General features: G+C 36.6%; 1 protein-coding gene across 1 annotated transcript in view; it reads left to right on the top strand.

The window, feature by feature from the left end:
- The window catches only part of nek10 (NIMA-related kinase 10), a 76,715-nt gene that overhangs the window by 40,580 nt on the left and 18,895 nt on the right, over window positions 1-17,240 (top strand). The window contains exons 24-26 of the mRNA XM_007895525.2: window positions 3,654-3,783; window positions 9,318-9,388; window positions 15,846-16,059. Coding sequence (XP_007893716.2) covers window positions 3,654-3,783; window positions 9,318-9,388; window positions 15,846-16,059 — 415 coding nt within the window. The remainder of the gene's footprint in view (window positions 1-3,653; window positions 3,784-9,317; window positions 9,389-15,845; window positions 16,060-17,240) is intronic.

Here is a 17,240-nt window from a genome sequence, read left to right as displayed (position 1 = left end):
ATGATTCAGTCTTAATTTTGAAGCTGGTTTTATGTAAAAATGAGTAATAATCCTTGCATTTAATAAAGCGTCTTATCAGAATTGAGACATCTCAATGCGGTTCACAGAATTTACTGTAAAATGTAGTGTTTGTGTATTTGTAAACAAATGTATGGAGAGAAATTCCACCTAGCTCCAGATTTACTCTATAAATAAAACATTTTATAATGTCTAGAATTTCTCAAATATTTAAATACAGGTTTAATTTTGAAGCCCATTTTCTGCAAGTTCCTTCCAGAACTACTTAAGGAAGTGAATATATTTTATTTTAATACCTAAAGCACTATTTTGCCTGTTCAGTGTTAAATGTTCTAAAGTTTCCCCATGCAAGTATTTTCCCAAACACCCAAATTCAGTTAATTTAGAACAAATATGAGGAAACACTACTTCAGTGAGGGAATAGTAAACTTATGGAATAGGTTCCCTAGGGAGATAGTGGAAGCAGAAAATATTGTTTGGTTCAAGAACAAATCACATAGATTTCTGCTAGAAAATAATATCTCGGGATACAACATATAGTTTGGGTCAAGGGACTACCAGGATGGTGGAAGGCAAACTAGATGGACCTTGTTTCACCTAGCAAATTCTTACGTTCTTTTTCTTGGAAATAAACGTTGTGACAAAATATGTGTGAAGTCGTAATTGTATATATAAATATAGCTAGTATTCAGATATCTTTGCAACCTTTTATTCTTTTAAAATACAAGCACTAATTTGTAATGTTATAACCCAAGAAACTGTAGTATGCTTTCTGAACACAGAAATCGAAGTTAACAAATCCCACCTGTATTTTTAATATCTCCAAAGGTCACAGTACCATTTGGAGTCAAACCTCATTTGATTTGACTCCAACAACAACAACAACAACAAGATTTCATTTATAGAGCGCCTTTCACGTCGGGAGGATGTCCCAAGGCGCTGGACAGTTGGGTCGGGACCCGAGCAGAGGGAAAATGGTCAGGGTGGGGGGAGGGAAGGGAGGGAGCGAGGAAGGGGTAGAGAGTCGAGAGGGGAGCTGAAGGCACGGTCGAAGAGAACAACAACAACAAGATTACATTTGTACAGCGCCTTTCGCGTCGGGAGGATGTCCCAAGACTTCAGAATGTTAATGATGAAACTTTTATTCACTGCCATTCAAAGATGTTAAAATGTGAAACGCTTTATGAAAAACGCATTTAAAATAATTTCAATTCATTTTTGAAGAAAATCAATTTTTCCAGCGCCTTTTATAAGTGTGTCATTACACATGTCTATTATTATTAAATAGGAATGTGAATTTTGCAGAGCTGTACTTATAGTTTTGCATCAGTTTTTAAGAGACTGCTGTCACAAGAGAAATATTTTGTGTAAATTATTTCCTTAAAGGATCTTATTATTTGTGGCCCAAATCAGTCTTTAATAATTAATGTTTTGAAGTGCTTCATCTTGAGTTCCTGGGTAGTGATTGTGTATTTGTAGGTGAATGGGGCAGCCAATTTATGAAAAGCAATATCTCACAAACAGCCATGAAATGAATCACCAATTTTATCTGGAAGATTGTTGGCCAAGACATGGGAAGATACACTGTTTGAATAATACCAAGGAATGTTTAATGTCCAGCTTGGTTGACTTCTATCAACGCAGAGATTGCTCCCAATGTGCCAGGATGACACTATTCTTAGTAATATATTTATCCTTGTATTATGTTAAAGTAAAAAAAAGACTGAGAGGCTGCTGAATTCCAACTTTGGCATTAAACTGGATGTAAATTTGAGTTTCTTTGGGATCCATTTTGGGCTTCTGCTTCCACTCTAGAAAATGTAAAATTTTCATACTTTCCCCAAAGCTAAAATCCACAATCAGATATATAATAACCCCCAAATAATTTCAACCAAGTAACACTGGCAGTAATAATAATAATAATAATAATCCTTGCATTTGATATAGCGCTTTTCACGTCGGGAGGACGTCCCAAAGCGCTTCACAGAACACACTGTAAAGTGAATTGACTGCATATTTGTGGGCGAACGCGGCAGCCAATTGCGCACAGCAATGTCCCACAAACAATCGTAGATTGAAAATTAAAAGTAAAACCAAAGCAACCTAGAGGAGAAAACAATTATACAAAGTGGAGCTATTTCCAGGGTCATGCTGGCTAGAAATTAAAAACATATGTTACAATACATGTTTGCTAAGAAAAAAATATACTTTGAGAGAACTAAGAGGTACATACATATGAATTTAACAACTTAATTTTTTTTGAAAGTAGAGATTCAAAGATAGTTACCCTCAATGGAACAAGAAATGTCTAAAATACCATCAGTAGTTTGGAATTCACACTTTAAAAATATGACAAAGATGAACCCGTATCTTCACCCATGGACAACGTGGAAATGGTGACTTTGGTGTCTACAGTGAAAGTCACATTAGAAACTAAATTTTATAAGGCATTTGTTTTATAGTGGAGAAAATTATTAACAAACATTTTCTGGCATAAGCATAATCTTTGCATCACCAACACCATCTCACAAATACATTTAATCAGACACAATGTCTCTTTTTGTTGACTTCAATGTAAAGCTATCCAGAAATAAAGTTATACCAGATGCTTCTCCAAAATGATTCTGACATCTCATAAGATTCAACTTAATAGATGTTCAATAATATTTAGTTTGGGGTTTCTTTTGATTATATTTTAAATTGACATGGTGGATTTTGTTTTACAATAAAATCACAATCTTATGTAATCAAAATGGATTAAGATACCTTTAACACAAAGCTAAAGTATGTGAAAAAAAATGCCTGATCTGTCAAATCAGAGATGCTTTTTGTGTAGGTTTGTCCTTGAACAGTTACCCTTGTTGACTATCAGTAAAATGATGCAAAATGATGCACACAAACGTAGTCTGTAAAGCTGTGATTTATTTCTTCTTGTAATTGTTAATTTAAACCCGGATCCCCTGAGCTCTTGATGGCTCTGGGATTTTACTCTTCATTATTCATGATTGTTAGCCTTGAGTTTCAGAAATGCTAGAAAGAGGAGTTCTACATTTTTTAAGGTTAACCCATTCAGGAGATATTCCAAAAACATTTTAGATTATTATCCCAAACATTGTTGTAATTTGTTTATTAATAATAATAATCCTTACATTTGGTATAGCGCCTTATCACGTCACTGAGGTGTCTCAAAGAGTTTTGCAGAATATACTGTAAAGTGGATTGACTGTATATTTTGTTGGTGAAATTCATACACAATTGTTCATATGAAATAATTAAATTCTTTAACAAATGGTGTTAAACAATTCGATTCTTAGGAGGAAATGAGATAATTAAGTGGTTGTTTGTTTTGAGTTTCACAAATGCCTGTAACTCAAAGTGAAGGAGAGAAAAACTATCATTATTGTCTAGGTCATTGCACTTGTATTGAACCTTGCGATATTGACTGAATGGAATTAACTGCATAATCAACAGTAATCATTATGTTAAAATTGTCCTTCCTCCTTTGTCAGCTGTGGGAGGATACATAATGATAAAATTCAGCCATCATGGAAAGGGTGGGGGGGATGAATAATGGAAATGAATTCCTTGGAGAAGTCAACACTTAAGAAATTAATGATGGGCATTATCCCTGTTAGCCCAGAGATTGTGAAGAGCGAACCATATGGAGAAAAGGCAGATGTCTGGGCTGCAGGATGCATCCTGTATCAGATGGTAACTTTGAATCCTCCATTCCACAGCAGTAACATGCTTTCCTTGGCAACAAAGGTAAGGATATTAATGACAAGCAGTCTCCGAGTATTATTTTAATGCTAAATTAAAGTAAATCTAGAGCAACTAATGATTTGTTTTGTAGCTGATATAAACGTAACAATGTGTGTAATATTGATTTATGATTTAAGTGACTTTGTCACCTGCAGGCTATATCCAGGGTACAATGATTGATTCCCTTGCTCCACCTTTCACTAACTTAATTCAGTGAAGATCCTGCAGCAAATCAATTTCAATTGGATTCCTTGCTCTCCTCTGTACTTATGACCCGGATGGCTTCCTTAATACATAGTGACTTATACTACATGCCACAAGAGAGGTTCAGACAAAGAATGCCCTTTGACCCATTCGTTCAGAAGAAAAGTAGGGTGGGTATTCTGACTCAGTCTTTCAGAATACCCACCCTACTTTTTCAAACTTTCTTAAATAAGGCCAATTGTGCCGTCCTCAATTACTCTCCTTGATAATTTGTTCCCGTCGTTAATTACTCTCTGGGATAAATAAGTATTTTCTGGGGTCTGTCCTGAAATTACTCTTACAATCCGGAACCTGTACCCTCTTGTTATGCTGCCTTGGCATATCTGAACATTCAGAAAAAGTCCCAGTACAGCACCTGAAGCACTCCATTCAACTTCACTCCCATCTCAAGCTAGATTGAATTGGATAGGAACTCTTGATCGTGGAGGGAGGTAAGTGAGGTCTCTTTAGAGCTGAACTGGCTCCAAGGTGACATGCCTTGGAATAGATTGTTGGAGTCTAGCCGAGTCAATCGTCTATGTGGTCTATGGTTCCTGAGGCAAGTGGGTCAACAATACTTCAGAATACTGGTGACGACAGACTAGCTAGCTTACTAATATTGGAAGGGTCGACCTCCAGGGGCAGGGAATGTTCCCGCTCAGCTCCTAATAATAATAATCCTTGCTTTTGATAGAGTGCCTTATTACTTCTTCGAGACATTTCAAAACTTTTCACAGAACATACCGTAAAGTGAATTGACTATATTTTGTGGCCGAAACACGGCAGCCAATGACACACAGCAGTGTCACAAAAACAGTGTAGATTGAGTGACTATTATTATTTTCTTTTGAAGGAAGTATTACCCCAGAAAATCAATCTGCCAATCGACCAACAGCTGGGTCCCTCCATTTACTGCTAGGTAAACAGAGGTGTGTGGAGTAAGGAAAGTTGCCCAACATGTTGCCCAGACTGGAATCAAACCCAGGTCTCTCGCTTGTGGGGCGAGTGCTCTAATCACTGAGCTACAGCACTCCACCCTACAAACCTCGCTAGACGAACAGTGGGAAGCTTGCCAGACAGTGTTTTCAATAGCAAGCTATGTGGTTTCAGCTGGTTGGAGGGCTCATTCCATTCGAATTGCAAGAATTTTCATGTGACTGTCCTCTGATTCCTTCCTTTAACCGATGACTAAAAGGAAGGAAGCAGTTAACTACTTTTGATACCCATTGATAATGAGTCTATCATGTGGTACTTTGCCAAAGGCCTTTTGGAAATCTAGGTACACTACATTACATGGCTTCTTCTGTCAATTTAGGATTTTAAATCCTCAAAAGTAAATCCACGGGTCACACAATGAGTGTTGAATGTTGGATAACACATTTAATGTTCTCCAATCTGAAAACTTCTAAGAAATTGTCATTTAATATGGTTATTATCTTCTATTCATCCTCCTTTTCAACATCCTATGGGTCCCTTGGGGCTTTAAATTCTTCTCTGTCTACCCTCCTACTGTCATTATATTGAAAAATTGTTTGGCATCATGCAGCTATGTTGCTTTTCAATTCTCAATTGGTACCCCTAATCTCTCTTTTTTAAACCAGCTTCTGCATATGTTAATTGCAGTTACATTTCTTCAATTTTGCACCCCTAATCTTTTTTTAAAATCCGCTTCTGCATGTTAATTGCAGTTACATTTCTTCAATTTTGCACCCCTAATCTTTTTTTTTAAATCCGCTTCTGCATGTTAATTGCAGTTACATTTCTTCAATTTTGCTGCTGCTTAAATTGAAAGGGATTTCTGATGTGATCTTGTTCATGGTTATATGTATACTCTGGAACTTCTGCCTTCACTTATGTTGCTTAAGTTCATCCAGGTTAAAAGCTATTTATTCCACCCTTCCCCCTTTCTGTGTAATGGCAGGTAAGGGTCCCACTTGGAAATTAGTTGTGGCTGTTTCAGCCTACTTCATAGTAACACAAAATTGAATGTAAACTGGCAATCAAGTCTGCATTCGTGTTAAGAGAGAACTTGAGGAATCTCACACTGGTTCAATTGAAAGTTGAGGCTTCTGTTACAGAATGCTCAGGAACTGCATCTATTCCATAATTTGTTTGATTTTGAAGTGCTTAAAGTAACCTTTTTTAAAAAAAAGAGTTCAGTGTTAGTTTTAGTGTTGAATATAATTTTACAATAGTTCATGAAAATACAAAAGGTTGGATTTATAATAATAGTTCATATTTATGTGGGCTTAATGGGTGACATCTTTGTAAAAGCTGCTCAGTTCTGGTTTCCCTATAATTAACTGTTATTGTGAGACTGGATGACAAACTTATGTGTGGAAGCAGGTACTGTTCTGTATTAAATTATGCATATTAGAGAAAGTGGATGCAAAATGAATATGGCAGTTTAGGTGGATATAGGTGTAACATGTACGTATACATATAGTGAAACAAGGAGGAATGGTTCATCCAGAAATAACTTGCCTATAGGTTGGACTGTATTTGATGATTAGAATATGCCGTTTACTTCCATTAAGAATATTTTGTAAATTATAAGTCTAAAGTTGTTATATTTTATATAGGATAAAATAACATGTTTTTTCAGCTAAGGATTTTCATCTTTTAACTTTAGTTGTGTCATGCAAGATAAGCTTGGACCCACATTTCTAGAGATTAAATGGTACAACATGTAATTTAAAAACTTGTAGAATATAAGATTAATGGAAGGTGTTGCACAGTCTTGAGATCCTGAAAAAGACAATGGAGATAGGTTGGAGATATTGCAATGACTTTGATTTTAATACAATGTAGATGCAGGGAACATGTCACACAATTCATTTGAAGTTTGGGAGAAATTATAGGGAAATTCGGAGTAGCAACAGAATACAATCAATCCCTGGCTAACAAGGGGGAGATTTTCCACCAAGTGTTAATGCATTTAAAATAAATATAATAAAATACATTCTGTAAGTTCTATCTGATATTTAAAATAAATAAAATAAGTAAAAATAAATCCTCTCTAACAAAGCACGGTGAGGTGGATGCTGCTCAGAAGCTATAGGAAGCACGTGGGCTACACACAGCGTGGGTGTGTGCTTGGAGAGTTTGGCTAGCAGGAGTTTTGAATTGTCCACACATGGGGTGGATTTTTCGCTTGTAGAATTTTTTAAAAATTTTTTCAGGATTTGGTTCAGCTAAGTCTGAATTCCAGATACTTGAAGTCTAGTTAGCCAGGGGTTGAGTTTATTGGTAAAATTTACAAAAACAAGAAAGGTTGTGGTGAAGAGAGAACTGAAAGAGAGGATTAATTCAGTTTTCACAACATTTCTTTGCAGAGCTCAGGGCAAGAAGTAGTACAGGTATTATGTGACATGAATCGACTTTACAACCCCTTTGCACTTTTTTGCATCAACTATTATGATCATATTGGCAGCTATGGATAACAGATGGGGAATAAGGAAGATGATAGAATATTACAGCACAGAACAGGCCATTCAGCTAATCAACTCCATGCTGGTGCTTTTCTCACAGTCTAATTGTGACTATCCTCCTGGGGGGTGGGGGGGATGAACGGGGTCACCTTGGAGCTGAGCTGGAACCAGGTGATCTGCATGACACCTAAATGTTGGAATCGAGTCAATCCTCTGTGGTGGACTTGGTGGTCCAGTTCCTCAGCCACAATCCAGTATTCCATACACATACAGTATTCCAGAGTACTAATATCAGGCCAACTAGCCTGGCTCAATAGCAGAATTTGGAGGAGCAGACTGGCTGCAGGGATTTTTCCCAATCAGCTGGTGTGCGCAATTGGTTGCCGCGTTTTGCCCGCAAAATACACAGTCACTCCACTTTACAGTATATTCTCTGAAGCGCTTTCAGACGTCTTGAAGACTTAATAAAGCGCTATATCAAATGCATGGATTATTATTATTAACCCTGCAAGCCAAAGCCCTAACGTGTTGCTAGCTGAATAAGCAGTGGGAAGCTTGCCAGACAGTGCTCTCAATGGCAAGCTTTGCAGTTTCCTGGTGCCATCCACCGTTCCTGGTAACCTGTTCCAGTTTCTTGATGAGTACATATTTCCTGGTGTCTGTCATGAAATTGCCCCTTGCAACCATAAACCTGGGTTTACTTTCTCAATCTCAATTAAAATCTTATATGTATATGAGGTTCCCTATGAGATGTCTCCTTTCAAGACTGAATATCTTTAACACTATCTAATTTCTGCTCGTAGCTCATTCCTCTAACACTGGGTATCATCCTGGTTGCTCTTCTCCGCACTGCTTGGGCCTGGGCAGTTCCCTCATGTTGCAATCTAACCAGAGCACTATACAGCTTTTGAGTGTGATTTCTGGGTATATGAACTCAACTGATTAGGCAATATCACCTCACATACTGTCTACATTGTTTATTACTGACGCACACTGTTTTGACATGATGAGCAATGAGTCAGCTAACACTCCAAGGTTTCTCAGCTTTCATCTTGGAGGACGTCCTATACGCAGTATCCTGAGTTTACATATACCAAACTTCATTTGCCAGCTATCACCCATGTGGATATCCTATCAAGATAAATGTTTACGCTCTTTGTAAACATTTGCTGCCACCTCTGATTCCAGTCCACCCCACCTCACCTCAGCTGGCCTCATCTGCAAATGTAACTATCTTGCACTAAGTGTGTGAATAATTATTAATGAATACAAAGATTGGAGGCGCAGACCCCTGAGGTACCCGATTTAATACCTCCCAATAATTCTCCTAGCAACGACTTCTGCTTTGTTCCCTTCAGTAAAGTTTGAATCCATATCCATGTCTTGCCAGGATGTTGGGTGTCAGGCAACAGTTTTTTGTAATAATAATCTTTGCATTTGGTATGGAGGACATCCCAAAGTGCTTCACGGGATATACAGTAAAGTGGAGTGATTGTTTTAGTGTCCCTCCTGGAAAAAAATAAAGCTCCAGGAGTCATTATCCACTTTTATTGCCTCTCATAAAACTGTACACGATACTCCAGCTTTATGAAGGTCTTACACATGTTCAATATATCTTACTTGCTTTTATATTCTGTGCCTTTAGATTAAAACCAAGGGTTTTGATTGTCTTTTCATGGATTATGGATATCTACTGGCTCTGTTACCTTTAATGACCTTAAGGGTCTGCCTAGCAGTACCATTTGCACAGTATGATGCACTGGAAAGTATTTTGAGATGTTTCTTTGTCTTTTTCATAAGTTGTGGCTCAAATGATTCTTTTTGTTATTCTTAGAAATAATTTTCTAAGTCTATTTCTTACAGATTGTAGAAGCAGCATATGAACCAGTACCAGAAGGACTGTACTCTTGTAAAGTGTTAGAGACCATTAAAAGGTAATAAGTATTTACTGTGAAGTACTAGAGTCCTGTAGTTCAGTGGTTAGAGCACTCGCTTTGCAAGCAAGAGACCTGGGTTCAATTCCCGGCAGGGTGAAACCTTGGGCAACTTTCCTTACTCCACATGCCTGATAATAATCCCTCAAAAATAAATTGGTCATTTCAATCCACGACTGTTTGTGGGACACTGCTGTGTGCAATTGGCTGCTGCATTTCGCCCACAAATATACAGTCAATTCACTTTACAGTCTATTCTGTGAAGCGCTTTGAGACGTCTAGAAGACGTGAAAAGCGCTATATCAAATGCAAAGATTATTACTATTATAGTTATTCAGGGGACATTCTTATTTGACTGAAATGTTTCTTAGACTAGTCACAGCTGATGCCGCCAACATACAATCATTGTAAACAAACTGTTAAAAAGCACTAAAACTTGTTTGGGGAAAATTAAAATTGAACTAACTGTTATTCAATGAATTGTGTTAAATTACAACAAGGCAATTGCAACAAAATAGTAATAATAATCTTTACATTAGATATAGCCCCTTTCATGTTGGGAGGAAATCTCACAATGCTTCACCGGATACACTGTTCTGTAAAATGTGACTGTATATTTTGTAGGTGATGCAAAGGATGAAAGGTCTGGTCTATTCCCTATTTAGGGAAAGCCATCACCTATGGTAACTACATATCTTATAAGCAAAACCCATGGTGTGGCATTTTAGCTTACAGTTACCTTAGTTCTATCCATTCACTTGGACTCTCAGTAGAATGCCTCCCAGTAATTGGCACAGAAAAATAGGAAAATTATCACTTTCCTTTTCACAGCTAGATAATATTTCATCATTGTGCACATTTTAAAATTATATAAACAAAATCAAGGATCTAATTTATATCAAATACAGTGTTTACATTTATTTTTGATACAAATATTATTAGTGCTTTGCAGGTTCTATCATTTTACTCCTAAAATCTTGCTGTTTTAATTCTGCTTTTAACTGTTCCTTCGACACATCACCACATTCAACTTTTACATTTCTATTTTGTTTACGCCCTCAATTTCTGACTTTACTGCGGTACTGAATCTAACTTGTTCTTTCAGAATCTTTGAAAAATCCTGGTAATGCCCTTGCACATCCTTTCAGTCCCTAGTTAGGTAGTGAGCAAGTTTCTGAAGGAGGTTTCTGTATTGAAGTCTTCACTTAATTCTGGGATCACACTTTGCAAAGATGACAAATACATGAAAAATACAAATATCTTCAAAAATACTGAAGAGATTCAATCAAAATATGATAGAACTCTTTCCTTTTTAACAGATATATAAATTGACCAAGTGAAACAGGAACAAGTAAATTTGTATCTTTCATCGCTAAGCAAATCCTTTTTTGGACAAACCACCATAAATCTTTCCTGCTTATGACAGTAGGATTTTTCAAAAGAACATTGTTTTCTGCCCTTTGGGACAGGTGAACAATTTAATCAACTTGATAAAGCGGAATATAGCATAAATCTTTATTTTCTTCACGTAGCTGCAGCTGAGTGTTTGTCATTTTAAAGATTCTCCTGTGTCAACTTACTGTCAGATTATGTTAACATTGCATTAAGTTTGGCAGATGATTTAAAGCTATGGAGTTGTAGGCAAATCCTCACAACTAACAGGAGGAAATCCTATTTCCTCTTGATAGTACAAAGGCATTTATAGACCTTTGTGGATTGCTAAATCTTGACAGCTAAATCAGACCGTCAGCAGTGTAGATATTTTCAACATCTGTTGTACATAGAGACATATTCCTCCATTACAAAGACTTCCCCAGAGAATTGATCACGTACACAATCTAGCAAACGGATTAACTGTGGAAAGTTGTCTGACCAAAAGCGTGATCTTCAATCATAACATCAATTTCAAACATTCTGATTGGGGGCGGTGGGGGTGGGGTGCACATGCAAGTTAGATCTCTCTAGGATTGAATTGGATCTGGCAAAACCATTGCTTCATTGGTCCCTGATCTATTATTTTGTACAATAATATATGTGTTTCATACAGTCCACAAAATACACACAAAATATACAGACACATCACTTTACATAATATCTTGTGAAGAGCTTTGAGACGTCTCAATGCTGTGATAAGGCGTTATATCAAACACAAGGTTTATTATATGTAGGACCTTCTCATGTTGCCGAAATGACTTTAAGTGTTTCACATTATTTACTGTTGAATATATTGACCATGTATTTTTATGGATGAATATATCTTAATCTTGAAGAAATTGGGAGAAAGAATAAAGCCACAAAAATGTCAAAGTAGTATCTTTATTAATGTAATAGAAACTATGTAATTGAAATTGAAAGAACAATTTAAATATTACAAATCAAAGTAATGCAGGTATCAAAATGTCAAGAATAATGGCTTTATGACTATCATATTAAACCAGAGCTACTAAATAAGTAGTCAAAGATTTAAATAAAGCACAAACATTTCTTCTTGGCTTATTTTTGTTTGTTCTTCCCCATTCTTTCTTCAACTGTATTTTATTATCATAACTTTGCTTTTATTTTGTCTAATATATTCCAGTACAATTTTTAATTTTGTTTAAACTTCTTACCTGTTTTACTCGGCTTCTCTGTGTTATATCATTCATTTTGCATGAATTTGTCAGAGTAACAAAACAAAATGATCTAGCTAGAATCATCAAGAGACCCCCTTATCTTATTGGGAATACTAGTGGCATGGTAATGATAAAGATGTAGCTAAGGGTCTTATATGCAGTGATTGTTTACAGAATCCCTTAATAAGGATTCCCAAGTGGGAACTCCTTCTATTATTGTATAAGGTTACTTGGAGAAGCTCTATTCTGAAAGTAGACTGGTTGACGTGTCATGTTTCTGGCATCCATATTAAGGAATCCCTTTTAAAATCACCACAAAACAAACCCTAAAGTCAACCTTCTCCATTTTTCTTCACCAAAGACTGAATAGGGTTGGTGCAAGATTGTCAGTGGCTCAGAGCGCCCTTTTACACAGAAAAAACAATACAACAACTTACATTTATATAGCTCCCCTCATGTCTTGGAGCGCTTAGAATGATTTGGGGGATAGTGGCTGGAAACACTGCCCCCAATAGAGGAGACAAGACACGTGCAGAAGAACCGAGCCAGTTGAAGAAAGGTGGTGGGTAGTGGGGTGTGAGCAGATTGAAGAGGTAGGGTGGTGCCAGGGCCTGAAGTGATTTGAAAGTGAGAGTGAAGGTCTTGAAATAGATCCGTTCAGCAATAGGGAGCCAGTGGATCTGGCAAGAATTGAGGTGATGGGGTACGGAGTGCAGAGCCTGGTATGGGTGAGGATATGGGTGGCAAAATTTTGTATCATTTTCACTTTGTTTATAGTGGAATTGGGGAATCTGGTGAGGAATGTATTGGAAAAATCAAGGAGGGAGGTGACAAATCATGAATAAAGTTTTCAGCAGTGTTTGAAATAAGATAAAGGTAAAGTTGAGTGATGTGGTGGAGGTAGAGGAAGGCAGTCCTAGTCAGGGACCGGATATGAGATAGAAAAGATAACTGGGGATCGAACCTGACATCAAGGTTGCATATAGGTTCGGTGAGTCTGAGGGATGGGCAGGGAAAGTTAAGGAGTTCAGAACTGCAGGTGAGAAGATGTTGACAGGAGCCAAGAAGCATGGCTTCCGTCTTGTCCATGTTCAGCTACAGAATGTTGCTGTTCATCCATGCCTTGATGTCAAATAAGATAAATTTGTCAGTAGCACAGAAAATATTGATAGGATGCTCTCTATGTTCACATCCTACTATTAGAGCATCTGTTTTCATGTGCTCTAGAAATGTAGGACAATTTTATTTATTGATGGACATATTGAAATATTTGCCACACTGCTAAAGTATATGTCGATCTTATTTACCTTCTCATTTATTGGTTGAGAATATTTCATTTATTTCCCCCCAAACCATACATAACTAGAATTCTCAACAAGATAATATTCTTCTTATTGATTATGGCTAAATGTCCTCATCCAGTGTTCTTTGGGATTGTATAAGTAAACATTGAGCTGACAAATCAGATTTTTATTGGAGTATTTCCACTGGTGCTTTAGCATTTAACGCAGTTACACGTAAATTGATAGAATAGATCCTAAAGCACAGCAACAAATTACATTTGTATAGTGCCTCTCATGTTTGGATTGCTGTATTAGTCGGAGTCTTGTAGCTCAGTGGTTAAAGCACTTGCCTTGAAAGCAAGAGAACCTGGGTTTGATTCCGGACAGGGCAAAACATTCGGCAAATTTCCTCACTCCGCATGCCTCTGTTTATCTAGCAGTAAGTAGGAACCTGGTTGTTAGTAAATTGGTGGATTGCTTTCCCAGGGTTAATAATCCCTTCAATTTAACTAAATAAAGAAAAGAAAATAATAATTTGGTCACTCAATCCCTTCCTCACTCCCTTCGCCTCACCCCCTCTCCTCCTATTTTCAGGTCTCTGCTGAAGACCTTTCTTTTCGACCGCGCCTTTGGTCACCTTCCTCCCCCTCCCCCTGGCTCGGCCCCGGGATCCGTTGCTGTGAAGCGTTCTGAGATGCCATCCGGCGTGAAGAGAGCTATATAAATTCAAGTTGTTGTTGTTGATGACTGTTTGTGGGACACTGTTGTGTGCAATTGGCTGCCGCATTTCACGCACAAAATGTACAGTAGATTCACTTTACAGTATATTCTGTGAAGTGTTTTGAGATGTCTCAAAGACGTGATTTGATGCTATATCAAGTGCAAAGATTATTATTATATTATTAAATTCCTCCAGTCCCGAGTCTGATATCAGCTCAAGTGAATTCAGGACTCACTTTCAGATGAAATAACTTTTCACCTGATATCAGACTTTTACACTGATGCCTTGTTAGGCTACAATAAATTGTGTTGAAAATGGTTGACCTAATTGTATAAGCAATATTGTAAAGGTATAAGGTAAATCAAGCCTACGCTTTCTTTAGCTTTGTGTGGCTTGAAACCATTTGGTGGTCTATTGTCAGTAAAACAGAGCCCCAAAACAATCCAAAGATTACTATGGAAACCTTTTTTTGCACAAACAAGTTCAGAACAGATTGTCTGTCTGTGTCAGTTCCTAAATACTTTTGTGAGTCACTTAATTCCTGACAACATTTATAGCTTATTCTTCCTGTACTTGCTGCTCACAAGTAATTTATCATATACACTTCTGTGGTTTGGCAACAAAAACAAGAAGAAAACAAATGTAAAATAATGACATTTGTGAGGTAAACTACACTGCGCCACCGTGTGAATCATTTCTAAGTTGAAAGTACTCGTCTAAAATCAATCAATTGGTCAACATGGAGGATTCTTGACATTTCAGCTGTGAGCATATCATTTATACCACAAATGACAGGAACCAAGATGACAGAAGTGTTTGAGTGAATTATGTAAGTCCCCCTCCTACTGTGTTATAAATATCAAAACTCAACCGATAAATAGCACATAGTAGGAAATCTAATTTAAAATAAACATTTTCAAAGTATATTAACGTTAATAATAATAATTATTATTTTAATAATAATAAATCTAATTTAAAATAAACATTTTCAAAGTATATTAACGTTAATAATAATAATTTATTATTTTAATAATAATAATTCTTGCATTTGATATAGCGCTTTATCATTTATTTATTTATTTATTTATTTATTTATTTATTTATGTCTTCGAGATGTCTCAAAGTGCTTTACAGAATATACTGTATAGTGAATTAACTATATATTTTGTGTGAGAAATGCGGCAGCCAATTGTGCACAGCAGTGTGCCACAAACAGTCGTGGATTGAGTGACCAAATTATTTTTATTTCTTTTAAAGGAATTATTACCCCCAGAAAAGCGATCTGCCAATTGACTAACAACCGGGTCCCTATTTACTGCTAAGTAAACAAAAGCGTGTGGAGTAAGGAAACTTGCCCAACATTTCACCCTGCCGGGAATTGAACCCAGGTCTCTCGCTTGCGAGGAGAGTGCTCTAACCACTGAGTTACAGGACTCCAATACATATTATTCTAACCATGCGGGTGCTTTAGTACTTTACTCGCCATCCTCTTTCATTTCTGTCCAAAAGGGATTAGCTACCATCTATTAGGAATGGTGGAGGATTAAATGGATTTGAATGAGATTATTGGTTATTCACTTAAAATTACTAGTCAAAATGTATTCAAAGGGGTCTGTTTGATCTATTACAAAAATGTACTTGCTTTTATTGGGGAATATCTATCTAAAAAAAAAGCCACCACTGTCTAATAATACAATATAACATGTGGTACAGTACTATATATGATGAGTATATTATAATCATGACTATATAATTTAAAAACATATATAAAATATTGTTTAAAATCCTTATCAAGTGAATATTTCTTTGCACATTTCATTTATGTTTATTAATTCCTACAGGTGTTTAACTTCTGATGCAGAAGCACGGCCAGACATTGTGGAAGTAAGTGCATTAATCTCTGACATTATGATGAAGTACATGGATGACATTTGCACGGTGCAGCTAAACCTTGAAAAGAAGCTTGAAAGAGAGAGAAGGCGAACACAGAGGTACTTCATGGAAGCTAACAGAAATGTGATGACGTACCACCAACAACTCTCCATGATCTCACAAGTAAGCACTCTTTTCTAAATAATAATCCTTGCATTTGATATAGCACCGTATCAAGTCGTTGAGATGTCTCAAAGCGCTTCAAAAAGTAAAATATTTCTAAAAAGCTAGTGCTCGATAGTGTTACCTTATTATAGAGTGCAGAATGCGAAAAATTCTCAGAAAGTAAACTCTTTGTGCAGAACTTGTTTATATTCTTGTACATTCTGGGATTAATATGTTTAGGACTTTAGGCTTTTAGCCTAAATGTACAGTCCTAGCTGGCGGACTAAAATATGATACAATACAATACACTTTAGATTGATAAAGCGCCTTTCACGTCGGGAGAATATCACAAAGCACTTGATACTGCTCGGGGGGGCAAAACCAATACAGTTTTAATTATTTTTTCCAACTGATGTATCAGTACACCAATTTGGAGGATGGAAATGTGCATAAACTCTAAGCAGTGTAAATATAACTGTAACAATGTGCCCTCATTTCACTTTCAGCATATATTTACAAAGGCATTCTAATAATAAAATAATAATAATTTGGTTTAGAGCATTGTACATTGGATTTACTGAAAAGTGTAGTGACTGTGTATTTTCTAGGCAAACATTTTGCAAGTGAATATAATTATCTAAAATTAAAAATAAATAATTTTACCATAATAAAGCCTGCATAATAGACTATTAACTATAATAAAACCTTCATAAATTGACACTTCATCCAAACTGCGGAAGCAAAAGTATATCATGGGCATCCTAATCTAAATCTATTGTCACTCATTGCCTTGACAGGGGTGGGGGTGAAGAGATATTAGTGACAACTCAATGATGGATTCAAAATTCATCACACTGAATATTACTAAATGTGCTGGAACTGAATCCCTGACTGTTCTCCAAAGGCAAATTGTCTTTTATTCAACAAAAATCTCAAAAGTATACAATTGCCTGCTAACTGGCAGTTGAATTCGTGAGTCAGCAGTCCCGTGCCACAGACCTGACTTCATGGACATCACCATTAAGAGCAGGGCTGAGGGGCTATCTCCGATGTGTTTTAGGTGATTAATATCAAATGTACTGCTAAATTGATTCCGGTGTTTTAACAATCAGTACTGGTAGAACATGGAACTGGGTTCTTAGGTGTTCATTTTTTTATCAGCAAAAAGAACTGATCACATTTGGAAGTGGAGATGGAAC

Source organism: Callorhinchus milii, unplaced genomic scaffold (genome assembly GCF_018977255.1).
Source record: "Callorhinchus milii isolate IMCB2004 unplaced genomic scaffold, IMCB_Cmil_1.0 Scaffold2, whole genome shotgun sequence".
Classification (NCBI taxonomy): Eukaryota; Metazoa; Chordata; class Chondrichthyes; order Chimaeriformes; family Callorhinchidae; genus Callorhinchus; species Callorhinchus milii.
The sequence above is the reverse complement of the archived record's forward strand: the minus strand, read 5'-3'. Positions and strand labels throughout refer to the sequence as shown.